The following is a 22,201-nucleotide window of genomic DNA, read 5'->3' as shown; positions in this document are numbered from 1 at the left end:
TATGCTCTCTCTCTCTCTCTTTTTTAATCAGAATTATGAACATTTTAAAAATAACTTTTAAACACTGACAATATCTTTGAGTGAGTTCTAGTAAAGATTCGTTAGCTATAGGCTAAAAAAATTTGGTCCCTTAACCGTTAAGTTTAGTTAACGTAGTATTTTTTAGAATTTGTCATGTGTCACCAAGTTGCTTTAACACTGTTATGTTTAGCTAACGTAGCATTTTTTACAATTTGTCATGTATCACCAAGTTGATCAAATTAGTATGAGAATGATTAATTTGGTTCAATAGAGAAATTTTAAAGGGTAAAAAAAACTTTATAAATCTAAGAAATCAAAATTCTATTTTAGCCTGTTATATAATGAAACGTAAGGCAAATGTTTGGAAAGTGTAGCATGAGAAAATTTGTCATTTTAAGAAGAAAAAGTTATTCGTACATCTTATTTTTGGGATGTATGAGTGAAAACAAAAGAGAGATGGTTTATTTATAACATATGCATGATTTGTTATGTATGTATACATAAATTAATTATTAATTAATGGTAAAAAATTAATTATTGATTTTCTTATTAATGACTGAATTTATTTATTTTAGTCTCTAAAGTGTGTTGCGTAAGTCACGCATGAAGTCAAGGTGAGGCACTGATAGGAGTAGGAACTCGCCGGAGGGAGTAGTACGGGACAGAGCGTCCGCAACTGCGTTTGAAGAACCCACCTTGTATTGTATCGTGTAGTCGAAACCCAAAAGCTTAGAAAGATAGTAGTGTTGCTCGGGTGTTTGGATAACTTGGGACATGAGCTCGCGGAGGCTTTTATGATCGGTAAAAATGGTGAAAGGATGGCCCAGAAGGTACTGGCGCCATTTGCGGACTGCAGCTACTATCGCGTGGAGTTCTCTGACGTAAGTGGAGGCATGAACCATTCGTGGGCCGAATTGCTTACTAAAGAACGCGAGAGGGTGGCCTTTCTGCATTAGAACCGCGCCCATGCCGGCGCCGGAAGCATCTGTTTCGATGATAAATGGTTCATCGAAATCGGGTAGCGCAAGGACTGGGGCTGAAGTCATAGCTGCCTTTAATCGATCAAACGCGGACTGGGCTTCCGAGGGCCATTCGAATGTTTCCTTGGAGCAGAGGGAAGTGAGGGGGGCCGTAATCATAGCATAGTTCTTAATGAACTTTCTGTAGAAACCTGTGAGTCCTAGGAAGGACCTAAGTTCCTTGGCTGAGGACGACGTGGGCCACTGCACCATGGCTTGGACCTTGGAGGGTTCCGGCTCGACTCCTTGGCCGGACACAACGTGCCCTAAATACTCGATTTGCTTCTGAGCGAAAAGGCACTTGGTCTTCTTTAGATGGTACTGGCTTTGAAGAAGAGTCTGGAAGATGAGCTCGAGGTGGTGGAGGTGTGAAGCTAGTGTCCTGCTATATATCAATATATCATCGAAAAAAACCGCGGCAAACTTCCTCAGAAATGGCGTTAGCAAGGTATTCATTGCCGCCTGAAAAGTGGACGGCGCGTTACATAACCCAAAGGGCATTACGCGATATTCGTAGTGCCCTTGGTGGGTTCGAAAGGCAGTCTTTTCCACGTCAGGGTCGTGCATGAGTATTTGATGAAACCCTTGCCGGAGGTCGAGTTTAGAAAACCAGGCAGCGCCTCCTAACTCGTCCAGAAGTTCGTCGATCGTGGGTATCGGGAACCGATCTCGAGCTGTTACTGCGTTTAGAGCTCGGTAATCGACACACATTCTCCAGGTTCCGTCCTTTTTCTTGACAAGTAATACCGGCGAGGAGTAAGGACTCATACTGGGTTGGATTAGATCGGATTCGAGGAGCTCTAAGACCTGCTTTTCTATTTCGGATTTCTGGAATTGTGGGTAACGATACGGTCTTACATTAATTGGGGTTGTGTTTGGTAGGAGGTTGATATGGTGGACGATGGATCGTGGGGGAGGAAGGGATGAAGGCTGTCGGAATAGCTTATGAAACTGAGTGAGAAGAGCTTCAACCGCAGGTATCGGGTGAGGAAGATGAAGTAATGGGTCGGGTTGTTGGTCGGGTATCATTTTTAAGTGGAAGAGGGCTGAAGCGGATCCGGTTTGTAATAACCGTTTAACTTGAGGGATCGAAATTGGTTTTGGTCCAGTGGAGATATCAGCGTGTAATTCAATGGGCCGGCCCATATGGGTGAACTTCATGGAAAACGCGGTGTAGTCAGTAATAACAGGCCCAAATTGTCGTAGCCATTCTATGCCCAATACAGCATCCGCACCACTGATAGGGAGCAAATGGAACGTGACCGTGAACTGGTGGCCCTGAAGGAGAAGTGAAGTATCACGGCAAACTTGATTGCATTCAAGGACAGAGCCATTGCCAACCAGGACGTGAAGTAGGTTTGTGTTTTCGGTTTTGAGATGAAGGAACTGGGCAAGTCGGGGTTGAAGGAAGTTATAGGTACTTCCACTGTCTATGAGCATGGTGAGGGAGGAGTGATTGATGATTCCGACGAGTCGGAAGGTCTCGGAGGAGGGGAGGCCAGAAAGGGCGTGGAGACTCACGTGAGGGGAAGTAAAATCTGAGGTTGTGTCTAGGTCGAGGGAACACGCTGGAATCGGTTCCGGCAGTAAAGGAGGTTCGGGGTTGGGCTCATCTGGTAGCAAGGAGGGGTTGTCAGCGATGAATAAAAGAACGCGTCCTTTATATCTGTGGGTGGAACTCCATTTTTCCTCACAATTGTAGCAAAGCCCCTTTTCTCGGCGAAGGGCCATTTCTTCTGGAGTTCTTTGAACGTATGTAGACTGTGGTTTCCGGCTAGGAGGAGCATAGGATGGTGATGGTGTATTGTGACCTCGTGGTGGTGCTTGCCGGCGGTCACGAATCTTGTCTTCCTGTAACTTGGCAAGGGCCATGGCCTGGGGAAGGGAAATGGGCTGGAGAGCTAGCACTTCTCTTCGAATATCCTGTGCTAAACCTGAAACAAAACAGCTTAATAGGAAGGGTGGGGGTAAGCCAATAACACGATTGGCCAACCGTTCAAACTCCGTTAAGTACTCATTAACCGTGCCTCGTTGTGTTAGTTTGAATAACGCCCCCTTCGGGTCATCATAAAAGGAAGGAGCGAACCTGGATTCGAGGGCTTGTAAGAAACCTGACCATGACGTAATAAACCCATTCTTAAACATCCATTGGTACCAGCTTAACGCAGCTCCGTCAAGGTAAAAAGAGGCCACAGTGATTCTTTCTTCTTCCGGCGTATTCTGGTATTCGAAAAGTTGTGAGATCTTGAAGATCCACCCCATAGGGTCACGTCCGTCAAACCTAGGGACGTCCAACTTGACGGAGTTACGCTGATGAAACTGGGAAGAGGTCCCATGGTGCTCTCGAGCCGGAGATCGGAGGTGGAGATGATGTGTATCCACCTTGCCGGAAAGTTCAGAGTACTTGTCAACGAGGTCAGCATGTTTATCTAGGAGGGAGGATTGGCTATTAGAGAGACGAGTAATAGCTTCTTCAAGCCTATCGGTGGTAGTTTTCCTTGTTGCATGGTCAGCCATGGTGGACGTAGCGCCGGCAGGTCGGACCAGTGATACGAGCAGAGGTTGCGAGTGAGAGTGGGAGGGGAAATGGGCCTTGCTTCGAGGGAAGGTAACCTCCTAAAGAATATAAGAGAGAGAATGTTTACGTAACTTTTCATGCCCTTTATTATTGCATATTCGAGTATTTATACAAGGCAAGGACGTTATGTTGCTTTCTTAACCGAATAACGGTACTAACAGAATCGATAACAGAATTGATAACTACCCTAACTACTTGGAACAGCTAACTATGGAAGCTTCTTCTTTCCATCATGTCTCGTAGTCGATCAGGTAGCTGAGTCTCGACGTTCTTCGTTTGGGCCTTGTATCTGCAGTTTCGGGCCCAGTCGTGATGTCGTTTAGGTGGTTGCTAACAGAATTTATTTATTTTAGTCTCTAAAGTGTATTGTTACTTTAAAAGAGCTGGATTAAAAATATTTTACACTAAAAATTTGTATAAAATGAACTCTTTAATCAACACTCTTGTAACATTTATTGATAATACCTTGATTTTAATCATGTCACTATAGACTGTAAAGATAGCTGTAATCATAGGCACAGAAAATTATAAGAATTTAGGCGCTTATAAATTTAATTTTATGTGATCTTAATTTTATAAAAAAATAGTGAAAATGAATTACATAAAAAAATATTTAATAACTTTTTATTTTAAAAATGATTTTAGCATATTAATGAAAAATACACACAAAAAATCATCTCAACTTATCATAAAGACTTTAGTTTTTTGTTTCTACTTACCCTCTCATTTGTCATAAACTCCCATTGATATTTTTAGACAGGAACCATGCGCAGAGGGACCACCTAATAATTTCTTCATTTGTAGAGGATAGAAACCCAGTTTGAGTTGAGCAAACATACGTAATCAAATATTTTAATTATTTCTTATTTAATAAAGTATTCTCATATAAATGATTGATCAGAGTTTAATTCTGAAGAGACGAAGATGTTAAAGTATTTAATTAGTTACCAATTATCCTGAGACATTCTTTTTTCATGTTTCTATTATCTATAAATGTTTTGTTTTGGCTGATGTAAATAACTTTTTTTTCAGTATGAATATATATCCACACAGATTTTAACTGTAAAAAAATGTTTTTTAATAATCCTATTTTCATTTCCTCCCGAGAGTTTTCTTCCTTGAGATTTTCTTCATTTCTGGTTTTGGGTGTGCTGGATTTTCTTCTGCTTTCCCGTGATTCTACTTTCTTTATCACCTTCCTTTTCTTCTACAAGCTTCATAACCAAATCACTGTTTACTTATATCTATAATCTCTTCAGTATTAGAATCATCATCAACAAACAAATTAAATCCACATCATCCCTCCATCAAACTTTTAAGATTAAAATAAAACTTTTAAAATTTAATATATTAAAATGAAACTTTTAAAAATATAAATCATCAAAATAAAAAATTTAAAATTTAATTTATCAAAATAAAAAATAATAAAAGATAATGAATCAAAAATAAGATTCAGACAAACAGACCACATATCTTCATAATCTATCCAAACTTCAAAGCTCTGAACCAGGGAGTTTTTTGCATTGTGGGGTCACTTCTCACGTGGTTTTGCAGTGTTTTTTTTTCATCTATTGGCTCCTCGACTGAACACCCTGCTCAAGCTCAATTATGTTCGCACGACCGAAGTCCTACCACAAGAAAATCCAGCACACCCAAAACCAGAAATGAAGAAAATCTCAAGGAAAACAACTAGTTTATTAGAGTCAAGAAATCTTATTACATTTATTGATTTTCACGTAATAACTTTAAAAGACAGATAAAAAAAAAATGCCAGAGGTAGTATGTAACATTGTGGGTACCATTTAAATTGTTTTAATATGACAAAACATACTTATTGCAACCCCTTTTGTGAGAAGGTATCCTTCTCCCAAAGTTAGGAGACCATTTTACCAAATTCTTCGGAGAGAGTTGTCTTGTAATGTAGAGGAATCATTACCGTAGGACATAGATGGAGAAATCATAAGCGTTTACACCACAACATTGATTTTTGATGGAATAAAAAAAACATATAAAGTAAACTGGGAGCATTTAAGATGTTTTAATAAATTTATTGACTTTTATATAAAGATAATTAAAAGCCATGAGAAACAATTTTATAAAACATTGCAGATGTTTTACATGACTATTAAACTTATTTATTTTTCATATTTACATGTTATTGACTATGTTTATTGGTTTGACCTCACTGACTTAGTGTAGGATAATGACAAGGCACATGCTCACTTTGAATTTCTTCTTTTTATTTCTCACCACTTAATTAGTTCTTTCCGTTTCCCAGTCTCATATCATGTTCCGGGTTGTCTACAATGGCCGTGTCAGCCACCGTAGTAGCCCATTCCTCCGCCGCAAAACAAATATTTCACACTTCAAGAACAAGAAGCACTAAGCTGAGCCACCACAACAACATTGCTTCCACTACGTACCGATATTCCTGAGGCTTCTAGGGTTTCTTTCATGCATAATAGAGTGAGAATGATTAATGTATATCTGCTTTGATCATTAGTTTCCCTCAGCTCTTTTAATTTTCAAATCAAATCATGTAATGTAAAATCGTTATTAACGTTCTTGTGTTGTGGTGACGACGTGAATCAAACGAAATGGTTAATTGTGATTTTGTTGGATGTGCATGCGTGTTGTTGTCTTCCTTGTGCAGTTTCATATGATATTTCAATAAATTGTGGCTTGCTTTCTCATTGAGAGCGTGACGTAATTTCATTCTACTCAAAAGCAAATTTTTCTTCCCCTTATTTGAATCATGATGAGCACATGGCTACAGTGGTGAATGGAATATATTTCTTAATCGTGTTAAATCTATAGTTGCTTAAGATTTTTTTTCTGACATCAGAACAAAATAGTTGCATCAGAAGTATTGATTAATTTTTCTTTGACATGGCCACTGTGCTACTATTCTCCCGTAAACAAGCTTTCACGGGCCTACAGCATTTTACAGGGTGAGTGATGATACATGAATATATTCTTTCAACACCTAATAAATATCCATTATTTCTAGAAACAGACTGAGTGGCTTTCCTCCTTTTTAGGTCATTAGATTCATTTTTAATGATTTAGATTTTGCCATTTATTTTAAAAAAAAATAATTTTAATTTTTTTGTATATTTTTTATGCTTTAAAATTATTTTTTAAAAATACTATTAAACGTGTAGATTAATTAATACAGAATTATTTTAATTTAACATACAGTCCCCAATATTATTCAGATTGTTTACAAATTTCTTACAGTTATTCAATTGTAAGAAATCTTTTACCGAGAAATAAATTTATAACAGTTCAAGACCTAAAACAATTTTTTTATACACATCATTGGTATCTTTCATTTGAGGCAATGTTGTTCAAGTGAAAGACAAATTTTTCTCTCGAAACTACTGACATAACTATATAATAGTTAATCTAGATGGTTAGTAATATTTTTTATGATTTTAAAGTATAAAAATATAAATATGTAATTGATAATTTAATTAAAAAGATCTTTTGAAACAAGTGGTAAAACCAGGACCATCAAATTAATCTAATGACGTAAAATGAGTGACCTTTCCACCACAAAGTCATTGATTTTGGGCAATTTTTAGATAATGCATGGTTAAATTGTTTAATTTTAGAAAATTAATTATGTATAGTTTGGGAGTTTGTTAGGAGTCAGAACAGTGGTATTAATCATGTAAGAAAAATTATTCATGAATACCTCATATGCGAATAGATTACACCTAGTGAGAAAAATACATGTTTTATAACTAATTTGATTTCACATGAAGAGTGCTATAAAGAAAAATTCATCTCCGAGCCATATTTAATCATTTGTGAGACAGAATTAATCATATTTATATTCGTTAACCACATACTTTGGGTGGACGCTACACGTATATTTTGAGTGGGAGGAAGCGTTTTCTTTTTTATCCAATGCAATCAAAAGGTTCACCAAAAAAGAATAATAGGGGTCACGTAGCATTACGGCTCTCTATTATTATTTAACCGTGTGAACTAACGAATCATATTACCACAAATTCAGAACATACTCTTCAGTCTTCACTTTGGTACTTCACAAGTATAGCTGGGCTTTTTTTGTTTGCTTTTCCATTACATTTTCAAACTCTTCATACAAATTCATCCAAGCGTCACTGGTAATATTCCACTTGTTTGTAGGAACGGATCTTGAAAATATTTGAGGGATATTAAAGGTGAACGCACTTTAACATGCATAATAATCTTTTTGTATGGTAATTAATGTCTCAAATATTCTGCAATGTAGAGTGTAATGCACTTAATTATTTGTCATCAGATCTATCTTTTTCTTTGTCATGGCCACTGGACAACTATTCTCCCGTACTACACAATCTTTATTTTACAACTACAAGCAACTTTACATCCAGAGGATGCTTGATTTTGACTTCCTTTGTGGTTTGTATAGGCTCTATCATCTTGATTTTCTTCTAGGCGGATTGCAGAAAATGATACATTTGACATTAATATTTGTTCTTAATACTAATGGAAGCTCCAATTTTGTGTTCTTAGGCAGGGAAACACCATCAGTTTCTGGAATAATTAGCCCTGGTTCTGAGGGATTTCAAAAACTTTTTTTTGGTCAGGAGGAAATTGCCATCCCAGTTCATGCTACGTATGTGCTGCTCATTCATTACTATACTCGATTTCCTTTTTTTGCTTGAATTTATGATTTGGTTGGTTGTAGTTGTAGCCAAGGGGAGATTTTTCTTTATTTTAACTTCTTCAGCATGCCAATTGAATACAAAGTAACCAACTTCAGTGCATGACATTCTAGTTTTTCTGTGGGGTGATTTGTCTCAATGTTGTCTTATTTTTTGCAGCATTGAAGCAGCTTGTGCTGCACATCCTACTGCTGATGTCTTCATCAACTTTGCTTCATTTAGAAGGTGAGCAATTTTGCATCATAAAATATTTTAAAGTATCTTATATGATGTTTTAGGAGTGACTACATATTTCATGAGTTATTTCCTTATTTAGTTAGGATTATTATGAGTCTAGTATTTATTTTTATATATATATATATAGTTTATAATTTTAGTATTTATTCTTCAATTTCATTTTTATCGTATCATGTCACATCAAATCAATGTTAATTTGTCAAGGGGGTCTAGCTGCTTAGCTGATTGAGCAAAGGTGTCTGAATTATTGTAAATTTCATGACATTGTCTTTGATTCCCACGAATAAAAAAAAATCAATGTCAATTTCAATTATTCAGTCCCTATTTTTTTCCCTTTCCTTCTTTCCCCACCTAAATCCTTATGATTTTAAAATGTACAAATTGATCTACATGCAGCGCTGCAGCAGCATCCATGGCTGCCTTGAAGCAGCCAACGATCAGAGTTGTTGCTATTATTGCTGAAGGAGTACCTGAGTCAGACACTAAGCAATTGGTTGCGTATGCCCGGGCAAACAATAAGGTGGGAGATGAAATAGATATTAATTGGCTTAATAGTTATATAATAACATGGAGAAAAACTTATTTTAGTGCTCTTGATTTGTTAGGTTGTTATTGGTCCAGCCACTGATGGAGGCATTCAAGCAGGTGCTTTTAAAATTGGCGACACAGCTGGAACAATTGACAATATAATTCACTGCAAGCTCTATAGGCCAGGATCTGTTGGATTTGTATCTAAATCTGTATGTAGTTATTCACTTTCTGCTTATGTTCATGCCATCTTTTTCACATTGAGGATACATCTTTTCTTCTAGTACCTACCACTCTAAAAGCTTTTGAGAATCCTTGCCTGCTTCACAGACTGAATGGCTAATTGCAATTTTGTTTCTCCTTTCTGAAAAAACCAAAGACATTGTCTTAATATATTTTTGTGAAGATTGAACTCAATCTTCCTAGTAGCTTCAGAGTAGATGGTGAGATGATAATATTTATGATGGAACACTGATGTATCAAATATAACTAGAGAAGGGCACGGCTCAATAGAAACATTAACACAGCATAAATTGGTAGTTTGCTTGCATGATAAGGTTACTGAACATTAATAATCACTGTTCCCCTCCCCCTTCTCTATCTATTTCTAAATAATGGCAATTGCTTCTTAGCTAGTATCACATGATCAGTGAAATTGCTTTTATAGAAATTTAGAATTTGAGCTTTATTTTTATGGCATGATGATGATATAATGTATGAATAGATGATTCTGAGAGAAGACAAATTTTTGAATTATTACAGGGGGGGATGTCCAATGAATTATATAACACTATCGCCCGCGTAACTGATGGGATTTATGAAGGTATTTATATGCTGATTTTATCTTCTTTTCTTTGTTTTTGTAAGACTAGTATTGAGTTATATCTTGTTTCACTGTAGGCATTGACATTGGAGGAGATGCTTTCCCAGGCTCCACACTTTCTGACCATGTTTTACGGTTTAACAACATACCACAGGTATATTTTTGCTTTCTTCTTGTGGAGCTACCTAACATATGCATCCAATATACAACAGCATATCAGTATTTAAAAAATTGTTAGTGACACTCTCTCTAACACTCTTTTTAACACCCTCTTTATGATTGATTGAATTTTATTAGAAATCACCAATTTTTAACATTCTCATTGAATGAGAGGTGTGACACACCAAAATTGATTATTTTCAATAAATTTCAATCAATCATCGCTAGCATCCCTCATCAGTATTTTGTTATTGACTAGTTTGGATTTAAGTTAAACCTCAGATTAAAATGATGGTAGTACTTGGAGAACTTGGTGGGCGTGATGAGTATTCCTTAGTGGACGCCCTAAAACAAGGAAAAGTATCAAAACCGGTTGTGGCCTGGGTTGATCATGAAGTATATCTCAGCTCCTTTAACTTCAACAAAGTTCTCAATTAAAGCCTTCATCTTAGAAGAACAGCATTCTTATGTCCATTATTGGCTCTTTTATATAAATTAGGGAGCTAAAAGTGGCAGTCAGTTGGAGTCTGCTCAAGCAAAGAATCAGGCACTAAGGGACGCTGGAGCTGTTGTTCCCACATCATATGAAACTTTTGAAGCTGCAATTAAGGAAGCATTTGACAAGTTGGTTAGTATGCATGCATATTGAAATTTTCCTTATCTTTAGAAGAAGTCTCTTTAATTCATAGTTAGCTTATCTTTGTTAGGTTGAAGAAGGGAATATCACACCAGTCAAGGAAACCACTCCTCCACCAATCCCCGAGGACCTTAACTCTGCAATCAAGAGTGGAAAAGTCCGTGCTCCAACTCATATTATTTCCACCATTTCTGATGAGAGAGGTTTGTTGAAATCTAATGAGTGTATGATTGGTTTAATATTGGATTATCCAGAATCATATTGAAATACCAGTTAACGTTAATGTACGTTTAGGTAAATTTTCTCATTTTGATTCCACATTGAGAAATTAATTTTTAGGATTCTTGAGTTGAAATAACTTTAAAAAATTTGTGTTGGATAAAAAATTTATGTCCAGTTTTACTACTAACTTGTTTTTCTAATAAAAATATCTAAACATAAGTCACACATCACTTCAGAGTCAATTTTAACCAAAATCAATTTTACCAACTCAATACACACCGATATGGGTTCTGCATTTCATTTTCTGGATTAGACACTCAAATTTGATTGTTAAACTAAGGTTGTCTTCCAATATTTTGCTGAAGGTGAGGAGCAATGCTATGCTGGTGTATCCATGTCTTCCATTATTGAAGAAGGTTATGGTGTTGGTGGTGTGGTCTCTCTTTTATGGTTTAAACGCAGCCTTCCCCATTACTGTACTCAATTTATTGAGGTAGGTTATTCAATAGTACACAGAGCTTTCATAAAATATTTTCCTCCTTTCCTTTCAGTGTGTTTGCCTTTGAGTATGTGAAAATGTTCTACTTCAACACTCTATAGTCAAACTTCTTTTATGCTGTCAATTTTCCTTTTACATTTTTTTCATTTTAATTACTCATGAATCAACTTATATCAAGAGTAACTCTTTTTACTCTCTATTCTTATCATTTATTTTATTTTATTTTTTTAAAATCTAATAGTTATAAAAGTCACTAATCTTATCCATAAAATTCTTTAAATTTCAAAAAAAATGAATTAAAAAAATAAGAAATAATTCAAAAAAAATACTTTTGGTATAAATTAATCCCTCTTCTACTCATTTAATCCTTATCATATAATAATCTTTATGTTTTAACTATACACTTAAACATTACTTTGTTTTAGTTTCTACTTATACACTTTAACTTGTTTTAATCCTTGCCGTCCAAAATTATAGGAACTAAAAAATATTAAAAGGTGTATTATACATAGAAACTAAAACCAATAGCTTTTAAATGTAGGGATTAAAATGTAAAGATTATGCAGGTATAAAGATTAAATGAGTTATTAAACAATTTTTTTTATAGCAAACTATTGACATCATCTTCCACATTCTATCTTTCTGATGCATTACATTGCTTAGATGTGCATCATGCTATGTGCCGACCATGGTCCTTGTGCCTCAGGTGCTCACAATGCTATCGTGACAGCAAGGGCCGGGAAGGACCTAATTTCCAGTATTGTATCAGGTAAATACAAGCCTTTAATCTGTCAATTATTGATGTAGGCATAGTATGAATGTGATAAGGTGACCAAAACTTTGTATGCTAATAATAATAATGCCATAAAACAGTTAGTAATGAATAATGAGCTTCTGAAACAGGTATGCTTACAATTGGTCCTCGATTTGGGGGTGCCATTGATGATGCTGCTCGCTACTTCAAGGATGCTCATGACAGGGTATATGATTTGTACTTTTCCTGTGAAGCTGGTTGGAACTAGAATTAAAACAAACGTTGGGGAGAGATTGAGTGAAATCCCAATAGGTTAAAAAAATATTTAAAAGGTTAAATTACTGGTTACTAGACAAGGAGAAGATAATCCTATCAAAAGTGATCAATCAAATTATCAAACAGAAATTTGTCACAGACAAAATTGATAGATATTCTATATCAATAAAATGTTAACAAAAAAGAAAGACTAACAATTTGAGAATTTTCAAACAATTTTTTTTAAAAAAAATCTAGTCCTTCATTATGTAATTTTTCTAATTAATTGAATCTCAAAGATTTTTAAAATCATCATAAATTGTCATTTTTTTAGGGATTTCAAGTCACTAAAAATTAATCTCAAGAACCAATAACTCATGAAGCTTCTAACATATGTAGGTGTACTATTTACTGTGTTATGTCACAGGGGCTTACGCCTTATGAGTTTGTTGAAGGTATGAAAAAGAAGGGAATTCGTGTGCCAGGAATAGGACACAGGTAACGTATTCCTTCTGTTCATTTAATTAAGCAATAAAGCATTCTACTATTTCCCTTGCTCTAGCTCTAGCTGTAGTGTTATAAAAATTAAAATATCTGAGGCTTGGTTTTGCTTTGTGAAAAAGGGTAAAGAATAAGGACAACAAAGATAAGAGAGTAGAGCTACTACAAAAGTTTGCACGCACACATTTCCCTTGCGTGAAGTACATGGAATATGCTATTCAAGTTGAAGACTACACCCTCTCAAAGGCAAATAATTTAATTCTAAACGTGGATGGTGCAATTGCATCTCTTTTCTTGGATCTTTTTGTTGGCAGTGGACTGTTCAGCAAACAAGAGATTGATGAAATTGTGGAGATTGGCTATCTGAATGGCTTCTTTGTGCTGGCACGCTGCATTGGTCTGATTGGGTGAGGTTTTTTTTACATATTTCTTGCGAACATCACGTTTTGGACCTTTGTGGCATTTTTATCCACAATTCTCTTATGGTCCAAATGGTTCCCACTTTCACTTGGGTCATGGCCTCATGGGTGGTCCTCATAGACACTGCTACTAGATGTGCACAATATTGCATGTCTTTTGTGAATCAATTGAACTCAGAATCTAAATCCACCTCCAAACAAAAGAAAATAATAATAATTATGCATGGTTTCATTGGCTTGGTCTCAACTCATTCATTATTATTTAAAATTTCAGGCACACTTTTGACCAAAAGCGATTGAAGCAACCACTTTACCGTCACCCATGGGAAGATGTTCTCTACACAAAGTGAGGAAGTTTTGTCTGACTATAAGAACTTTGCCATGCTTCAAATTGGGAAATCATGCATCTGAAATAAGCTGGAGGGATTTTTTAGCTGTTAGACTAGTGTTGTACGATCCATTGGTGAAAAGTCGTCTTCCAATCATAACATGTATTAACTTTCATAATATAAAAATACACATGTTTTTATTATTTCTTATTCTCATTGTAAGAGGTGAGTATATTGGATTTGTATGGGAGATTTTCTACAATAATTACCTATCTCTACTTCTTTCTTAACATTTTTTATTTTACTTTTTTTAAAATTTTCTATTAAATAAATTTATTTTATTTTCCTAAAATTCCTAATCACAATATATCAAACATGTTTATGGGAATACTATTCCTAAGCACAATATTTCTAAGAATATAATTCTTAGGATAATTTTATAACTTAGAAATAAACGCCTCCTTATAGTATTTTTAAAATTATATTTCTCTTCATGAATATTGTTATCGCTGTACTCTTTTGACTTTGAAATGAAATCCATAAGTTCTAGAGCATATGCTCACTAAATTACTGGGTTGACCCAACAGTGGGGTTGAAATTAATTTTATAGTTTGTTTCTTTCTTACAGAAATTTTTATAGTTTGTCATATTACAATTCCTAATCCTTAATTTTTTTATTCAATAAATATTGTTAACTATCTTCATTCTGGTAACTCATTTTTTTCACTGAAGTTATTAAATGAGTTTTATCATTGTACATTAGTACTGTATTTGGAAATACATTTCAGTTATTTGTAATTAAAAAATTTGTTTGATTAGTGAGTAAATAATCTTTTTTAGTAATTTCTTATTACTTCTAATGTTTTTTAAAACATTAATTGAAGTATATTTTTTAAAAACACTAATTTTTATCTTTTTATATTTTCTTTCATTTTCATTCTTAATACATTTATTTAATTTTCTAGTTACCTTTTTAAAATAAATTATTATTTTATCATTATTTTTTTGTTATTTATACTTTTCATTTATTTCAACAACTAATTTTACCAAACACTTGTAATTTAATAAGATAGTTGTTAAGTTTTCCGTTACCCGCTAACTTTTCACCTTTTACCTTCCAGCTAGTTTTGTGAATCAAACATAGGTTATGTTCGGCAAGACATTCCCAATTAACTTCTAGTTTTCTTTTACTAGCTAAAAATTTGATTGATTGTTTGATAAATAAGTTTTTTTAATCGTTTCTATCATTTTTTGAAATGCTACTTAAAGTAGTATTTTTTAAAATATTAGTTTCTAATTTTTAACTTTTTATATTTTCTCATTTTTATCCTTAATATATTCATCCACTTTCCTAGTTATCCTTTATAAATAAATTATGATTTTATTATTTTTCTGTTATTTTATACTTTTCAGTTACTTCAATAATTAATTTTATCAAATACTTATAATTTAATAAATTAATTTTTCAGCTTCAAGCTATAACTTTAAACTTTTAATTACTAACTAATTTTTCAACTAATTTTACCGAATATAATCATAGCTTACATTTCAGTTTTTTTTAAAATATAATTTTAGTAAATCACCTCCCAAATCCAGTAGCTCTAAAATATTTATTAAATGGGTCTAAATCTAATAAATAACTCCACATTTTTATATTTTATTACTATTTCATAAAAATACATCTATATGGATTTCACAAATTTTTAGTGAACCAATACTTGTATAAGCACTTACTGTTTCATGAGTGCTTGTTAAGAACTTGTTCTGATATACATCTCTTAATAAAAATACATCTAAGCACTTATTGTTTCATATGAAATGGGCTATAAAGAAGTGATAAAATGATTTTAAAAACTTGAAATTTCTTTTATCAGTTGTCACCGACTCACCGTAATGCCAACCTGACCTTCAGAAGAAAAGGTTAAAAGAATAAAATTCCGTATCTCATTGTCACCAAGGCACAACTTTACCGCTGCACCAAAAGAATAATGTTCTGAAAAACAAATTGTTTGTATATGTTTTTCGTTTTTCATTTTCTAATATTTTTTTTTCTCACAATCCATATTCCATATAAAAGTTTTGTTGATTTTGTTATTTCGACTTTGATTTTGACACATGAACAAAAAAATTGTCATTTCTTAATTAATAGTTGTGAGCTTTATTGTTATTTTGAAAGATTCATTATATTTATGTTAGAAATATTTTATTATTTTTAATTTAACTTTACCGTACACTTTAACGTTTGTCGTATTAATCAATATCTAGTCAAGTTTATTGATCCAAACGCAACTGACATTACGGGCTCTACATCCCCGTTTGGGCTCTATAGGGGGCACGTTACACACAGTATTTTCTGTTTTTTTATTTTAAAGTTTTTGTTTTCTATTTATTTGAACATATGGATTAACGATAGTAGGACAAGTTAAAAAATAATAATTAAAAACACACTCTTCAGTCTTCACTTTAGTAACATTTTCACTGCCAAGAAAACTTGAGTAACATTTCTTTACGAATAGTTGGACTATTGTTTTTGTGCCTTTTCAAAACTGCTTCAAATTTTCTCAAATTAGCCATACAAATTGGCTTGTAGGAACGAATCTAGAAATTAATTCGAGGGAGAGATTAAAGTTAAACAAATTTTAACGTACATAATTATATCAATAAAAAAAGGTACATAATTATATTATTAAAGAAGTTATAAGGTTGATTTGATTGGAAGGAGAGACTCTTAGTTTAAATTCTTTTCACTAACATAAATTAACAATTACATTCACAAATAAAAATAATAATTATATTACCAAATTATAAAATTATAGAATTTTTTTTATGGAAGATAAGAATGTACTATTGATTTTATTTTATTTTATTTTTTTAAAAAAAGAGGGAGGACCAGACTCCATGTTTTTCCTTCCTTGAGTCCATTCCAGCTTGTTTGATTTAGTTTATAAATAACTTGTTTTTCTTGTCTCCTTGGTGGTAATACTTCAACCACCACCGTCCAATCACTAAAATAAAACAAATTGCTCTCTCATTTTTTTATCCTTGTTTAATAAGAATTTTTTGACCTATATATTTAGTATTTAAAAATTTAAGGTTAAATTAACTTTTAAAATTATATCCTTATTTTTATATATTTACCATAAAATCAAATAATAAAATATACATTAAAAAGTCTTTTACCAAGTTTCAACATTTATATCTCACACCTTTTGGATATTTCAATAAAAAAAAAATATTTGTAAGAATTGAAGACATATCAATAGATTTACAATAACTCATGCACCATATTCAATCATTTAAGTTAAATCCTCTTAGTTGGATATTTCAATACATTAATAATTACTATAATTTACCTCCTATAATAAGGAAAAAAAACTATAATTGTTAAGGGAGTGTTTCTTTCAAGGTTTAATATTAAATTACATTCATTGAAATACTATGTCTCGGAATATTATTCCCATAAACATGTTTGGTTGGTATTTGATTATTTCAAAAAATCATTTAATTAAAAAATAAAAGAAAATATGGGAAAAAAGATAATGAGAATGTGTAGTTATTATAGAAAGTAACTTTCATTCTCATGAAAATATAGATACTCATCTTTGTTAGTTGTTAACTTAAGGATTTTTATTATGCTATAAGTAATTTTTATATAAATAATTTTGTGTAACACATTGAATACAAGTAATTATGTGATAAATAAGATTTTTTTTTTCATTTTCTTTTTAAAGTGTGTGTGTTTTTTCTCTCATCTTTAACACCTTCATCATGAGAATAAGAAATGAGACAAATATGAGTATGTTATATTCATGGAATTCGACAATGCTTAAGAATATTTTTTAAAAATTGTCACAAACAAGAAAATGTGATATTTTTCATGTTCACATTTATGGAAATAATTTGTATATAATACCTTAAAACAAGCACAACATAAGGGGAATGGTATACTAATTAAAAAGGCTGGATTAAGAAATTAAAAAAATATAATTATATTTGTTAATTTTCATATCATTACGATAATTAGAAAGAAACGGAAGAAATAATAATATACAAAACTACATACCTTTATTTACTATCAATCAAAGTGTTCATATATAGTTGCTAAAATCTACTCCTATATTATAAATTTTGAATTCACATCTTGAATAAGAGTGCTTTTTAGGATTTATTCTTTAACACTGACATATATGATTTTTTTGTTCAAACAAGAGTGCTTTTAGAATTTTTTCTTAACTTTCTATTTCTTTTAATATATCATTTTCATACTTATTTCTAGATTAAAGTTCATTATTTTTTTATAATAAAATATCAATAGTTAAAATTAATTTTGTATATCAAAATATAAATTGTTTATTATAGATCTAAAATATAATTTATACAATAAAAATATATACTTTAATCATAATATAATTTATATATTAAATATATATTAATTTTTTTATTATAAATTTAGTTACATAAAATAAATTTTATTCTGCAATTCCATAGACTAATGTAAGATTCCATAGACTAAAATACTAATTATAGAAACAGACGTTTTATTCGTCCCATAGTCATAAATTGCTTAATTCATTGAAGATAGAGAAAAGATATCCAAGCCATTTTGAGTGGCCAAGAGGATATGTGACAGCACATTTTTTTTATTTTTTTTGTCAGTATAGGTTTGTGCATATGTTCTGTTAATTTTAGGAGCATATATAGTTAAATTCAAACAATGCATTCACATTATAGACTTTTGGTTACAGTCACATGATAGATTTGTTGACAGTCTGAACCTTGACAATGGAAACAAATTCTGCTCTAGCAACATTCAACATTCACTAGTGATTCAAACTATATAATATTTCTTCCAATAAGAACAAAAGCCCCTCTGGGTTACTTTTAGAAGCACATTTCATAAATCAAAATCCAGCTTCTGGCAACCTTAAATAAATGTGAAAATTATTGGTTTGGTTCTGAGTTTTGACATTGTAGATGCTTTGAATTTTTGAAGTTTTATCGCGCATTGTACAATACAACATCAATAAAGTTATGAAAGGATTGGAGACTTATCTCTTTGCTAAGACAACCTCGCGAATATTTACTGTTATCTTGTCTCGTGTCATGATCGTTACCTTCTTTTTTTTAAAAAAAACAAACAAAATTGAAATTGATAACCATCATCATGCATTGTTGCTATTAAAACTATACATAGAGAAAAAGTAAATAAAATAATCTTTAGCAACTACAATAATGGTACTATAGCTATCGTGATTTCTTTCAAGCCCGTCACTGTAGCTCTCTATAGTTGTTGTTGTTGTTGATAAAATTATTCTCTTCTCTACCACTGTTTTTGTTCGTAGAATCTTAACTAGTACTAGAATTATATCTATTCCATTACCTCCACTGCTACTTTTTATCACCTCTTCTATCTTCAACAAATTGACTCAATCACCTTTTCACATGGCATTATTTGCTACGTATTAATTCCTTCATTCATCTCCTCTAGCCCCCACTGCTTGCTTAAACCGAGTTACCGTACTATGATCCAAATGTCACAAAAAGCATCACTCCATTAATCAACGAAAAGCATTTTACATACACGCATTTTGGTACCATTATAAACCAAAAAGGTCCAAGGTTCATAATATTTAATTAGTAGATAACTAGGTTCTAAGTATATTGTGAAGGAATCGATTTCTATATGGAAATTAAGAAAATTTTATTGAAAGTGACAAAACACTCAAAACACATTTTAGTGATTTTTACAATTCAAAAAGAAATTAATCTTTTTTTGTGCTTCAAAGGAATTAATTTTTTACTATTGATTGAAAAAATCCTTACTGTAAAAGATAAAATTGGTATCACTGTATTTTTTTTTAGTTCAATTAATTCCCTAAGGATATTTAGAACCTAGTGTTAATATAATCGATCTTGTACCCCAAGACTAATAAAATGGTAATACAAAAGCAATAAAATGTTAATTTTTTACCAACAACATTCTTGGTTCTTATGGTAATTGTCGTAAGACAATTTCATAGGGAGCTGGGGTTGAATATGATATTACATAAAAAAAAAATCCTAGTTTTTATTGTAACAAATCAAAATTAAATTCAAATAATTGTATGAAAGATTATCCATTCTTATTAGGGGTGTAAGTGAATCACATCTAATCCTTGAATCCATTTAATCTAACACAATTCAATTAAATTTTTGTGAATTGAATTGGGTCATTAAATTAAATTATTTTATTTTGAAAAATCCAATTAAAATTAAATTGGTAAAGTTTTTGAAATTTTAAATCCGATCAAAACTTAATCCAATCCCACATAGAATAAATAAACATATAACAAAATAAGAATTTTATACTAAATAGTAAGTAGTAATATAGAAAACTCCAGAGTAAGTCCTCATACTAGTTTTGTTCATCTTTTCTTTATTATATAGTTTTAGACTTCTATGTTTTTAGAATTAGTGATTAGTGTTGACTTAAATATTTGAGTTGTAAAATAATGTTATATTTTATGAATATTATGAATTGTTAAATAGGTTATGAATTTATATTTTATTATTATGAATGAGTTACTTAAACTTATTACAAGTTTATGGTTTATGATTTATCTTTTTTCTGTTCAAAGAGTACCTGTAAAACTATTTTTTTAAAATATTCCTTACAAATTTTAGTTTGAGTAAAAGAAATTAAAATGTTTTAATGACTCAATCTGATTGATGACTAACTTAATTCATTTCAATTAAAGTTGGGTTAAGTTGAATTATATTAAAAAATGAATAAACCTCAATCTAATTATTAAGTTTAATTAGATTGGATTAAAAAATAAATAAAATTTAGTCCAATCAAGTAGACCCCAATTGTATGTCTCACACATCTCTCCGATCTCACATGTGAAACTACGTAGGTTGTAGAATCAAGTGTAGATACGTGGAAAACAAACAGAAGTAACTATAATCAAATTATAATAAATATTCAGATATGAAATTATGTGTGTTAGTGAGATTAATCTAATCTAATTATAAACAATGAGAATTGCCATTTGACTAACACATTTATTCACAACCTGTTTTATTTGTTTAAGTAAAAGTTATTTTATCTCAAATATTAAAATAGTATCACTTTTAATATGTACGAATAATTTTTTTAAAGACTTAATAAGTTTCACACTTAAAATCAACTTCACTAATTAATGAAAAATCTAAATTTTTTACTTAGTTTAAAATCAATTCTTCTTATTCAGATATTAGTCTTTAATCACTTAAAATATCTTTCAATGATTCTAATAAAGCCTCGTCTTACAATTTATATAATTGATTTTGATAAAATTAATTTTAAATGGATGAATATATATATATATATATATATATATATATATATATATATATATATATATATATATATATATATTATAAACATTATATTAATGAAAATTAATTTTATGAATTATCTAAAGAAATAATAATTCATTTTCCTCACCGCAAATTTGCGATAAACCAAACGGGGGCCAAGCATGAAACACGTGAAGCTTTTGCCAGTGTCAGTGTGCCACTAATAATGCGACGTAAAAATAAATAAGTAAATAAATAAACATAATAACTATGGTTGGTAAAATCATGATCAAGAAAAGATTCATCTGTCGTTTTGCCGAAGTCCTTTCTTTGATTACTGATTAATCACTTCTCGTTGAAATTATAATTTAATTGAATTACATTTGTCTTTTTTTTTATACCAAAAGTACTAAAATCATGTTTTTTTATATAATTTATATTAAGGAGATAGAAATTTAATATACTTTAATATGTGAAAAATAGTTTATGAATTGACTGTGTCAAAAAATTTTACATTGTTAATTAATAACAAATTATTATGCATAATAATTAATTGGTTTTTATAATAATCACTTAAAAAATTATATCTATTACAATAACTAGTAGTTTGATAGTATAATTTATACAAACAATGCATAGAAATTAAACTTTTCACGTGTTTGACAAATAAAACTAATTTTTTTATACTGAAAATAAATCTAGTTTATACGCTAATTAAAACTTATGTGCTATAAGTTAAGTTAAGAGCTAGAAACTTAAAAGCTAATTGATTGATTGGAAATGTTTAGTAAGATCTACAATTAAACTAGTTGATAAATGTTATATTACATAAAATAACATATTTATTATTTGACTATAATTATATAAAATATATTTATTTATCACTTTCAATATTTAAATTTATTCTAATAACATATCATCTTAAAAATTAAGAAAATTATTTTTAAATTTTATATTATACAAAAATTATGAAAATTTGATGATTTTGCTTAATACTCTTCAAGTATGATAACTAAAATAAAAAATATTTTAAAATGAAGAAAATAAAAAAATTAGATTTCTAGTAAGTTAGTGAGAAATAAAGTAGAAAAATAAATAATAAAAAAATCTAGGAATTGATAAGCCACTAAGAGTGGCTCGTGCTTGCAAGGGAAAAAAAAGAGAGGGTAAATTGATAAAGAAAAGAAAAAATAAACAAAGGACCCAGACAGTATGTGGGAG

General features: G+C 31.3%; 1 protein-coding gene across 3 annotated transcripts; it reads left to right on the top strand.

Annotated features, from left to right (window-relative positions):
- The first annotated feature begins 7,528 nt into the window (after nucleotides 1-7,528).
- LOC114386875 (ATP-citrate synthase beta chain protein 1-like) lies at nucleotides 7,529-13,934 on the top strand. Of its 3 annotated transcripts, none has more exons than XM_028346938.1 (18): nucleotides 7,529-7,667; nucleotides 7,777-7,811; nucleotides 7,913-8,031; nucleotides 8,146-8,248; nucleotides 8,457-8,522; nucleotides 8,931-9,054; nucleotides 9,140-9,274; nucleotides 9,825-9,885; nucleotides 9,963-10,039; nucleotides 10,327-10,440; nucleotides 10,544-10,672; nucleotides 10,752-10,884; nucleotides 11,269-11,396; nucleotides 12,066-12,171; nucleotides 12,306-12,382; nucleotides 12,839-12,909; nucleotides 13,035-13,319; nucleotides 13,606-13,934. In XM_028346938.1, the coding sequence occupies exons 3-18, from the start codon at nucleotides 7,932-7,934 to the stop codon at nucleotides 13,679-13,681; spliced, it is 1,785 nt and encodes a 594-aa protein (XP_028202739.1). In that variant the 5' UTR covers nucleotides 7,529-7,667; nucleotides 7,777-7,811; nucleotides 7,913-7,931; the 3' UTR covers nucleotides 13,682-13,934. The 3 variants fall into 3 exon arrangements, with proteins under 3 accessions (XP_028202739.1, XP_028202738.1, XP_028202740.1); XM_028346937.1 differs by having other exon boundaries at nucleotides 7,529-7,678; XM_028346939.1 differs by lacking the exon at nucleotides 7,913-8,031 and having other exon boundaries at nucleotides 7,532-7,811.
- Nucleotides 13,935-22,201: the final 8,267 nt, after the last annotated feature.

This window comes from Glycine soja, chromosome 15, assembly GCF_004193775.1.
Source record: "Glycine soja cultivar W05 chromosome 15, ASM419377v2, whole genome shotgun sequence".
NCBI lineage: Eukaryota > Viridiplantae > Streptophyta > Magnoliopsida > Fabales > Fabaceae > Glycine > Glycine soja.
Note: the sequence above shows the minus strand (reverse complement) of the source record. Positions and strands in the feature narration are given on the sequence as shown.

Coding starts and splice junctions, on each gene's coding strand:
- LOC114386875 (XM_028346938.1), top strand. CDS start 7,932: ATGGCCACTGGACAACTATTCTCCCGTACTACACAATCTTTATTTTAC. Junction 9,055..9,139: donor ATGCCCGGGCAAACAATAAG/GTGGGAGATGAA, acceptor TTGATTTGTTAG/GTTGTTATTGGTCCAGCCAC. Junction 9,275..9,824: donor TTGGATTTGTATCTAAATCT/GTATGTAGTTAT, acceptor GAATTATTACAG/GGGGGGATGTCCAATGAATT.